Here is an 11,439-nt window from a genome sequence, read left to right as displayed (position 1 = left end):
GGCCCAGCCCGGGGGCCCTCCCGGTGTCCCCCCGGTGTCCCCGCGGTGTCCCCGAGGCGCTCCCGGTGTGGCGCTGTCCGCGGTGCTGATGCCCCGACGGGGCGGGAGCGGCGGCCGGGCCGCGCCATCCGCATCCCGCCGGCACCGAGAGCAGCCGGGCAGCGAGCGGGCAGCCCTGCCCAACGTCATCCTCCCCTCCGGCGCGGGAGAGAGCCGGAACAGCCCGGCCCTCCCTTCGCCGGCAGCAGCTGCAGCCCTGGAGGCAGCGCGGGGCTCCCAGGATGAGCGGGAGTTCGCTTGGGATAACGAGGAGGAGAGCAGCGCCTCTGGGATTATGCTTTGGAGCAGGTATGTGGGTGCTCTGGGGCTGCTGTAGCTAAAGGGGCAATTCTCCCTGCACGATCTCTCCCAGTAATTTATCTGATGTGCATTTAAATCACTTGGGGATTAGCCAGGAGGACTCATTCCTCCGGAGAAAATATTCTGTGGGGCTTGAATTTTAAGCTTATTATGCTGAAAGCAGGGGAGTGTGTAGAATTACTGCAGAATAACTACCTATATTTTCTGGACAAATCTACATTCTCTCTATGTATATTCATTATCTTTCAATTATGTTACTTATTTGTTTCAATATGTTACTTGTATGTTACCTCCTGACATCAGTTCAGCGAAAACAGAAAATTACTTTACAGCAATGGAGCAGACCGATCTGCTCACCTGGTTTTTTTCTGTCTCTACATACATTCAAGCAGCTTCTTCCTTCCTCACGTTATTGCTGTGGAACATCTGCTTTTGTATTTTTCAGTCATTAATTTGAAAATATCCTTTCTGAAAGCCCTGTCTCCCTTTTTCCCTGTGGGTGCCTTGGTGCAGCTACTCAGGGAAAGCCCACAGGCAGAGCAATCTTTGTTTATCCCTAGCCAGCACAGGCAAGAGGGCTGCTCTGCTTTAGCTAATTCAGGCACAGACTCTCTAAGAATGCATAGCAATATTTCCCATTTATCCAGCTGGCTTCCAGCATGTCAAACAGTATGTTGGCTCCACGGAGTAAGGGGGAAGCAAAGCTGCCTTCTGCTTTCAAAAGGCCATTTGTGTGTATGAGGCAGGATTCATAGCCAGTTCTTTCTGGCAAAGGTTCTCAGATGTGGTTCTTGAAGGTTTGTTGTTAAAGTCACTCTTAACCACTTAAACAAGTGGCTTGGTTTGCAGAAAAACTGGTTGCCAACCCAGAGGCATCATAAAAGCTTATTTGGGTGTCTAAATATGGGATTTTTTTGAAACTTGATTTATGAGTAAGCTTGATTTCTGATTTATTTTAAGCATTCTGGTCTCAGATGAGTCAGTGAGGGGAGGAATCTCTACACTTTAGACCCTTTTGGGGAGCTGTGCTCCTTGTCTCAAAGCAAGAGCTTGCAGACTCTCCCTGCCCCAGCTCTCCTGTGAGTCCTCTGTTTGCAGAGCTGTGCAATTCCACACCTGGGTCTCACCCTATGAACTCCACCTGCATTTTCCTTTGCAGCCCCACCAGGCACCCTCTCTCAAGTGTTTGACAGAGAGCAATTTCAGTCAGACCATGCAGAACAAATCCCCAGCATCCTCAGGTGGAGTTGGCTCACCCTCCCCACCAGTTCTCCCAGCACCAAAACACGATTCAGCCCTTGTGTGCCTGGGATTTCTGCATTCCAGCAGCTTCCATCCTTGCCTAGAAAAATGGGAGGAAGCAGAGTTCTTGCAACTGGCACCCTGTCCATGAAGGCATCTCCAGATCAGGGGCTGACACTTTTCCTCAGTGGCTGCTTTTATCCTCCCTGAGCCCTGCCAGCAGAGAGATCCCTTCCCACAATCATCTCCACATCAGGCATTTCCAACCCAACTTTGGGCTGTGCATGGCCTTCAGCCCTCCCAGCTTCTCCAGCCCAGCTGGTGTGGGAGGACTGAAATGCTGTCCCTAATGGCTGTATCCTCAGGCAGAGGCCTGTGTGAGAGCTGTTCTACTGCTCATGCAGGTCTGCTCCTCTCATTCCTGTTGATAAGTCCTCCTGGAAGCACCTCAGGCATCTCTGGTTATTAGCCACCACTGCCACCCCACTCCCTGTCACCTCACTGCCCTGTGAGCACCAGTTCCACATTACCAAAGAAGGGTCAAGAGCCCCATGATAGGAACTCTCATCCTAAATATTCACATCAGTGCAAAAATCCTGTTGCCACATGAACATCTTGTGTGACAAGAAATCCGTTTTCACAACATGTCCTGTCAAGAATTCCTTTCTACACAACCTTTCCACACAAAACCAACAGTAAAAAAAAAAATTCTTCAGGCTCTCCAAGGGGGAAAGCTCGTGCTCCCTGCTGGTGAGAGATCTGCTGGTGCATTTTCCCTGTGGGGGAGAGGGTGAGAATTTTCAAGAGATGGGCAGAGAAACCAGCCAGGCATGAGATTCACCAGCGCTTATGTGTCAACACCCACCATGGCAAAGCAGCCCTGGTAAGCACCATGTTCCTCACACAGAGCAGAAGGATGTGCTGTGCTGTGGGCAGGGCCTGGTGCTGCCAAAAATTGATGCAAGCACGTGGGAGAGAGCAGCTATATTTCTACCTCTGAATCACGGAAGGGTACAGGCTAGCCATGCCCAAGGACACACTCAGTCCCCATCAGAGAGGACAAAAAGCCTCCAGAGATGTATTTCAAGCTTCTCTACATTCTCCTTGGACAATTCCAGTAGGTGGAAGCTGTGACAGCAGAGTTGGAAATTAGGTCAGTCCTTCTTCTGCTTGCTCCCACTTTTTTGTGCCCCCACAGTCACACTGGGCACAGATCTGGGCTCTGCCACCATTTTTGGATCATCATTTTTAGACATTTAGGGCTCATCTGGAGTTTTGCATAATCCCAGCAGTGGGAGGATAAAATAAAGCCCTGAAACACTTAAACCTGAGGGGTTGTCCTTTGGGGGCAAGAGTTACATCTCCAAGAAGAGACTTGCAACCGTTGTGTGCCTGTTTTTAAAATGCTTGGTGTCCTCTGAGGAGGTGAGGGTGTTCATCTGAGTAACACTGAGCAGTAACACTGAGTAACACTGGCTCACATTTTACCACTGCCTGTACCTGGACCAGAGCATGATGTTGGGTGTATCTGCAGTTATAGTAAGGGCTCCTTCGCAGTGCCAACAGAGAATAAACATCTCAAGGTTTGGGTGCATGAATAATTACTGGGTTTTAGCAGCTTACCCCAGGTTAACAGACCTACAGTAACTTCCTCTAGGTCAGTCTTAACCCCCAGTAAATACATGAGAAATATTCATTCCAAATGCAGGGAAAAGCCATTGCTCCCAGAGCATTTAAAACCATAATGAACTTCAGGAGATGGCAACATCTATTAAGGAGACAGCAACATCTATTAAAGAGACTCAGCCAAAATGCAGTGACCTGGGACTTGTGTAGGGGTTTGAATCCTGCTTGCTCATCAAAATCATACCTTGTGGAATTGCCCTTAACCAGTTAACTGCTCCAGGTGTGAGCTGACAGACCCTGAAGGAAGAGATGGGCCTTGTTCTTGTTCCAGTTAGCTACTGCATGTCTCACTCCTCACTAAGCTCAGTTAGAAGGATGAAGCTCAGAAAGGATTCTCCCCCAAGCAGCCAGCACAAGAAATAAAAATTTATTCCAATCCTAGCAGCTGTTGCAGTATCATATCCTTGTCCTTAGTTTCAATATCTTGTTAAAACAGTCAGAAAAGAGCTTGAAGAGCCAAAGAAGGCCGATGGCTGACTCTGCCTTGGTGCCCTGAATTTCCTCCAACATACAGCAAATATTCTTCAGATGTGCTGAAAATTAGAATATTTCCTTCTTTTATTTGATTCCATCCATACTTCTGCTCCCATGACTTCACTCCTCAGTACAGGCTGGGCCCTCACAACCTGATGTAAGATGCGAAAATACAGATCAGCTTACCCACAGAATCACAAGGTTGGAAGAGACCTTCAAGATCATTGAGTCCAACTCATTCCCTGACACCTCAACTAAACCCTGGCACCCAGTGCCACATCCAGTCTTTTTTTAAACACATCCAGGGATGGTGACTCCACCACCTCCCTGGACAGACCATTCCAGAACTTTATCACTCTTTCCATGAAAAACTTTTTCCTAATATCCAACCCATACTTCCCTTGGTGCAGACTGAAACTATGTCCTATGGTTCTGCCAGTGCTGCCTGGAGAAAGAGCCCAACCCCACCTGGCTACAGCCTCCTTTCAGGGAGTTGTGGAGAGTGATAAGGGCACCCCTGAGTCTCCTTTTCTCCAGGCTAAACACCCCCAGCTCCCTCAGTTGTTCCTCACAGGGTTTGTGTTCCCAGCCCCTCTCCAGCCTCACTGCCCCCTCTGGATGCACTCAAGCATCTCAATGTCCTTCCTAAACTGAGGGGCCAGAACTGGAATTACTCCATCAGTTCAGCTCAGAAGCTTTTACCATCAGCTGAGCCATGTCCACACCTGCACTGAGAGCTCCATCCATGAGCCAATCCTTGCTTACAGCCCTGTCATCCTTGGATATCCACATTGTGGGACAAGGATATCCACCAGCTGGGTGAAGCTAGAGAGCAGGCAGCAGCATGTGAGGTGTGGGTATGGATCTCAAAGGCTTTGCTGCACCCAAAATATTTTATTCTCCAAATAAAATAGGGGCAGATGTTTTCTATCCCCACATACTGGAATGCAGAGAGTGAGGAGGAACACACTTCACATGGACAGATTTTCAGAGCAAGGCCCAGAGAATAGAAGTGCCTTGGTAAGAGGAGCAGGGCAAAAAGCTGAGGATTTTCATGAGCAGGGAAACTGAGTGCTGGCAGAAGCATGTGCATCTGCATTCCTCTGCAGGAAGCAGCAGGACTAAATGGCCTCAATATGCACAACAGCATCTCTGCACAGCAAGGGACAGAGAGAGGCTAAAACTCTTCTACAAAGGGATTTCTACACATTGCACTCACAGGGCAGTTCATCTGAATTTAGGCAGGGTGGATGTCATCTTCTAGCATCTCACAGCCAGACAAAAGCCCCCCTTCCCCCACTCTGATTCAATTTACTCACACTCCTAATGTTCATTACACTCAGTTAGATGAAGCATTTCTCTTCCAGTCTGGCAGCTCTTCCCGAGATACTCTCCAGAGAGGGAATTTTATGAAGTAAATGACCAGCTTAATGCTTTTGAAATAATTTGCTGGGCCAACGCTTGCCTGGTGTTTTGCAGCTATGATACAGAGAGGTAAAAAATGTTGAATAAAAATGCCCCTCTGCTAGTGCTTAGGTCAAGTAACATACAATGATGTGCTTATTTAGCTGCATTTCTAATCTTGAAAAACACTGTTTAGGAAACAAAATGCTTTTTCTTTTGATTAAACATTTTAAGAATCCCATTTACTGCATTCCTTTTAGAATCTTAGTAGATTTTGCTCTTCCAAGTTGCAATAGGTGTTGCAATTTTAGACAGGACAGTGAACATGCAAACACACAGTGACTGTGCCATAGGGGCTTTGTGCAATAGCCAAGTAGACGTGGCAGTGCTTGCATGAAGTTTTTGTGGCTCAAACAGTTAATCTCTAAGTAACAGATCTGTTATGGAGAGCTATCAGCTCAAAATGGAGCTATTTGGTTTCCAAACTGCAAATTAAGGTCAGTAAAATGGAACTGTGGCACCAGGAAATCCCTCTTCAATGGTTATGAGTCATCTCTCATGCTCTTTCTTTTCCAAAGCTAATGCACAAAGAAGTAGGTTTTTAAACAGAAATACAGAAAGGGCTCCCTCATACCAGTTTTAAAAGGATTCCCACTCTAAAATGCTTGAAAGACAAAGTGGGAATTTTGGCACTGCTGAATCCACACAGACTCACAATTACTGGAAAGCAGCCATGCAGGTCAGTATTATATTGATTTAAAGGGAAAATTAATACAAGTATTTTTGTCATTAGGGCTCACCTACTTGCTATACATAATTTCTACTTGTTGTGCTTCTAAATCTTTAATTATGGACCTTCAGGGCAGAGGGAGTTGACAGAATTCATCACTGGTTTTTATGGACCTGATATTTGCAAGTTGAATGGTTCCCTAACACTTAAACTGTATTTCAGCAAACAATGTAGCAAATACAGACATGGGAATTGGGGATAAATAATGCAGCAAGCCATGGTATCTCCAGTTATTTGCATCTCAGATCCATAAAGAGTTGTGCTTATGCTGAGCTTTTTATGATCCTGTTTCCTTTTAGAGCATTACTCATAATGCAAAAGTTCAAGTCTCCACTATAAAAAACAGACTCATAGAAACCAGAATTTCTCACTGAAAAAAAATATATGCTGCACCATAGACACTCAGATTCTTAGTATTAAATCAGAGCATGATCCTGATCTCAGTGCCACATAAGGAAAATAGGCTTGAATAGAGACTATTTAAAATAAAAGAAATTCATTTCTGGTCCATTTGAAGAAAAGATTACCTATGACTAGGAATGCAGGAATGTCAGAGTACAGTGGTTAATCAGATCACATTTTACTTTTCTGAAAATAAAGCAAATAATTGCTGTACAACCAGTGAAATCCTAGGCTCAAGTTAGTTAAACTCCCTGTAATTGCAACTATATTTTCACCTGTGCCTCGTGGGCAGTGGGCTAAATGACCTGGGAGTTTTCCAAAGAAGAATCAAAAGATTCAGCATGAGCTGTCCCTCTGCTGGGTGCCTCTCCTGTTCCACTGACAGCAAGGGAAGCAGCAGCACATGAGAACCATCTGTGCTGAACATGGGCAGCTCTTCCACCCCTGTGTTCCTTCCTCTGCCAGCCCAGGGCAGCTGGATTCATCTCCTGGAATTCTCCTTCCTTTGGGCACCCACTGGTTGTTCCCCACTGGGGTCACACACTGTTCTCTGCCCAGGGCTGCTCAATTCCTCTCTTCTCCAAGGGGTGTTTGCAGGTAACCCAGGCTCTCCTGTGAGCAGTGGCTGGGCTGACTCTTAGGCAAGATGCATCAAAAAAAACCCCAAAAAGTACTTCCTGGGCACTGCAGCCCTGTAACTGTTTTGGGGTTTACCCACCTGCAAAACTAAATGTGTCAGGTCTGAGCAGACATGAGGAGCAAATTTGGCTCACAAGGAGAAATATCAAAAACAATGTTAGCAACTCTGCCTATTTTAACAGCTTGGAAAGGCCATTTCATTCTTGTACCAGACTTCCACTGTTCTTCAGTACTGGTCAAGACATTTTATCTGATTATTCTTCTATGAGGCTTAATTTGTACAGCTGGCTGTTTTTAAATGGCACATACTTCTGCATGGCAAGATGGGAAATTAAGGAAGAAAATTATCCCATAATGTTCCTTTCTATCTAGTTAATAGCCTCCACGTGTATTATTTTATTACAGATAATTCTAACAGGTAATTTAGCAGGTTGCACTGACAATACAGCCACAGTAAGTACAGGCTCTAAAAAGCTAGAGGAAAAAAAATCTTCTATAACCACACTAAGAAATTGTTACTTAGTTTCCTCTTCCTCATCTGATGATTTTTTTGCACTGCTTTATTGAAGGAGACATGCAAAACAGCACAAGGAACAAGATCCCAAATTCATCCTGTGGCTCTGTGCTTTCAGGCTTCACTCTGAGTGCAAAGACAAGGAGAAAATAATAGGTGGTAGATGCAGAGCCAGAGTAGGCACAGCAAAAAGCATCAGTGAAGCATTGGAAAAAGCCCATGAGAAGGCAAACCTGGGGATCTGCATCACTTGGAAAGCTGAGGAGGATGGTGGTGGCTTTTTGAGCTTGTTCATTTGGCTTCCTGGATGAACTTCTTGATCTTCCAGTCATTAACTGAATCCTGATTTATCTTGCACAGTATCAAGCTCTGGAGTTCAGCATTCTCACAGTAGATTCATAGATAAGGCTTTGTATGTCTAGTGAGTAAAAGGCTTTGCATGTCAATATGATGACTGAAAGGACATCAGACAGCAGCAGGGTGTTTGCATATGTATAGCCACTAAAATTAGCTATTTTTTTCATTTCATCCCTGCAACAGGCTAAAACCAACCCAACCATCTGGCTAAGCTCAACACTGGAAACTATCTAGAAATATAGGCATAGAACGGGAGGCCACACCCATCACAATCTGTGGTGTGTCTGCCAGGAGGGTGCAGGAGAACAATTTCACACAGGTAACACCCTCAGACAAACTGTAACTCACAGGCAGTGACATTTGACAAGTGATAGGTTTGGTGTCACCAGTTGGGGACATCATTACTCCATGGACAAGAATGATGGCCCAAAGTGCACAACCCAAAGGCCTCTCACTGAAGGGCTCCAGAAATTCAGCTGACTTCATCCACAAGGGTCTAAGGATCACTCCAGATTAGAACAGTCATTCTTCCAGAGGTGTGGGGCTGGTGGTGAGGGTGCTCAATCCCAGGAAGTCTCTCTGGGCAGCACCCCAGCCCCAAGAGAGGGGCTTCCCACCACAGACATCCTGCTCCAAGGAAAACCACACAAAAAAGGGGGCTATAACCTGGTCCGGTCAGGGCTTGTGGACATACATGGTAATGGTCCAGAAATTTCTCTGGACTGTGGCCTCTTCTTACCTGGGGACCCTCTGTGTTGGCCAAGGAGTCCTGCCCTTCTGATCCCTCCCACGAAGGCAGGGTTGGGGTCATGGTGCACATGGTGCAGATGTGGGGTGGGGCTGTGAGGAAAAAAGTGAAAGTATGTGAAAGGGCATGAAAGGCTGGCAGCCACCTCAAACCAGCCAGGGAATGGGGTGGGATCCCCCTGACACAGCCTGCAGTGGAACCCAGAAGCTGCATTTCGATGTTAGCAGAGAAATATAGAATATATTTCTATACAATATACAGTATACAGAAATATACAGTAAACAATAGAAATATACAGAATATTACAGAATATACAGTATATATTTCTGCTTCTGAGAATATTCTTTTGTAGGCTAAGATGGGCTTTTCATGCACAGCTGTTGAAGAGAACCTTTTCTCTCCTCTCTGTCTGCAGCCTGAGCAAAAGACGTAGCCGAGTTTTCTCGCAGCATGGATAACAGCAGTGGTCCTGTTCTTCTCTTTACCTTGCTCCTGATGCAGAACACGAGCAGCCCCAAAGCCTCCTCCCCTCCTGCTGGCTACGAGATGGCAGAACCTCCATTCCCAGGAGCCGGCCTGAGCAGGAACCACTCTCTGGTAGAGTATGGGCTGAGGCCAGGGGAAATCGCAGCTGCCAGCATGGTTTGGGGAGTGCTGTGGCTGATCTCTGTCTTGGGAAACTTCCTGGTTTGCTTAGTGATCCACAGGAGCAGGAGGACACAGTCCACCACTAACTACTTTGTGGCGTCCATGGCGTGTGCAGACCTGGTGAGCAGCGTGGGGAGCGCGCCCTTCCTGCTGCTGCAGCTGAGCTGCGGGCGCTGGGTGCTGGGCAGCGGCGTGTGCCGGCTGGTCAGGTACATCCAGTACCTCACACCCGGGGTCCAGCTCTACGTGCTCCTCGCCATCAGTGTGGATCGATTCTACACCATTGTCTACCCCCTGAGCTTCAAAGTGTCCAGGGGGAAAGCCAAAAAAATGATTTTGGCCTCCTGGCTCTGTGGTGCTCTGTTTGCGTCACCGGCCTGTTTTCTCTACGGCTCCAACAGCGACCAGCACTGCAACTTTTTTCTCCCCAGTTCTTGGCAAGGATCTGCCTACAGTATCATCCACCTCCTCTTGGTGTTTATGATCCCATCCTTCTTTATTATCCTTTTTTACCAGAAAGTCATTAAGTACATTTGGAGAATAGGCACGGATGGAATGACTGTCAGGAGAACAACAAATATTGTTCCGAGAGCAAAAGTGAAAACCATCAAGATGTTCTTAATGTTAAACTCGATGTTCTTCCTGTCCTGGCTGCCTTTCTTCATGGTACAGTTGTGGCACCCACAGGAAACAGACTACAGAAAGAGCTCCTTGCTTTTCCTGGCCATCACCTGGATCTCTTTCAGTTCCTCAGCCTCCAAGCCAACCCTCTACTCCATCTATAATGCAAACTTCAGAAGAGGGATGAAAGAAACTTTTTGCATGTCTGCCATGAAATGCTACAGAAGCAATGCATACACCATCACCACCAGTTCCAGGATAGCAAAAAAAAATCACGTTGGTATTGCAGATATTCCAGCTACAGCCAAAAGTGTCACCAAAGACTCCACCTATGACGCTTTTAACAGAGAAGCCAAGGAAAGAAAGCTTGCCTGGCCCATTCCGTCCAATCCCCCAAATACGTTTGTCTAGTGGGCTGCACTGTTTGGAAAAGTAACTCTGTACCCCCAGAAGAAGGAATTTTCTCTCCTTTGGAACCAATGTATAGCTACATATTTTTAACCCAGTTTTTTGTGGGGGGGTTGGGAGGGGGAGAGGGTGGAAAAGAGATGTTTTATTTTATTAAATGCCTTGGGTTTGATGCATTCGTTCCATTTCATTTCGGTCACTGCATTCTGCTTTGGGAAACTCCTCTCCTACAATCACAAGCAGTGCTTATCTGCAAAACAAGAGTCCTTACACTCTCTGTCTGTAGGGAGAAAAGGAAAAGAAAGAAAAACTGCCTGTTTTAATCCCTTTACAAGATGGGCCACGGTGCATAAATGCCTAAATCCACCCAAAGCCATCCAGGCTTCCTTCCCCTACGTCCCTGCAAATACAGTTATGCTGGGGTTGTCCATCCTATTGAGATCCCACAGGTAAGATGTCCATATGGGGGCCCTGTTGGCTGAGAAATAATCCTACATGTCTGGTAAAAAACTTCCTTCCTCATCCTCTATGACACAAAGTAGGGTTGGAAGAACCCTCACTGACCACAGGGACACTTACAGTATGTGTTTCACAAATTCAGAAATCCCCATTAAATAAGGATCTGATATTTCTCATTAAAGCCACTAGCAAAAAACTCCCATGAATTAGGAGATGAGAGGACCTTGAAAGTGAGTCAAGATCAGTATTTTCTGTCTGGTTCAGATTCTGACCTGGCTGTTTTTTGCTGAAACACCACCATATGCTTAGTTTTCCTTTGACATTTAATCACCTCTGACACAGCAAAATCAGATCTAGGCTAAGCAGGCAATTTCACAACATTATTTTCAACTTTGGATTGCAGTTTGAAACACAACAGTTGTTCTTTTGGTTAGTAGTTTTATTAAAGAAATAATAAAGAAACTGAATAGAATGAGCCCTGAGGTGACAGAGGACCACAGGTTCATGGTTACCCACTCCTGCTAGGTCAGAGTCCAGAGGCACACAGGACACTTGTTTCTTCAAGTCTACATGTTTCCCCATCTTCCAAAAGGTTTTTCACTACAGAGGGTGGCCAGGAAAAGTCCAGGATTGCCATGACACACCAGGTAGGGACACAATGTCCCCTGGCTGAAAGAGCTGGTAGTT

General features: G+C 46.2%; 1 protein-coding gene across 1 annotated transcript; it reads left to right on the top strand.

Moving 5' to 3' along the window:
• The first annotated feature begins 209 nt into the window (after positions 1-209).
• LOC135456484 (probable G-protein coupled receptor 19) lies at positions 210-10,465 on the top strand. The gene is made up of 2 exons (XM_064730346.1): positions 210-348; positions 9,032-10,465. Exon 2 carries the CDS (start codon positions 9,067-9,069, stop codon positions 10,294-10,296), a length of 1,230 nt encoding a protein of 409 aa, XP_064586416.1. The 5' UTR covers positions 210-348; positions 9,032-9,066; the 3' UTR covers positions 10,297-10,465.
• Positions 10,466-11,439: the final 974 nt, after the last annotated feature.

This window comes from Zonotrichia leucophrys, chromosome 1A, assembly GCF_028769735.1.
Source record: "Zonotrichia leucophrys gambelii isolate GWCS_2022_RI chromosome 1A, RI_Zleu_2.0, whole genome shotgun sequence".
NCBI lineage: Eukaryota > Metazoa > Chordata > Aves > Passeriformes > Passerellidae > Zonotrichia > Zonotrichia leucophrys.
Note: the sequence above shows the minus strand (reverse complement) of the source record. Positions and strands in the feature narration are given on the sequence as shown.

Coding starts and splice junctions, on each gene's coding strand:
- LOC135456484 (XM_064730346.1), top strand. CDS start 9,067: ATGGATAACAGCAGTGGTCCTGTTCTTCTCTTTACCTTGCTCCTGATG.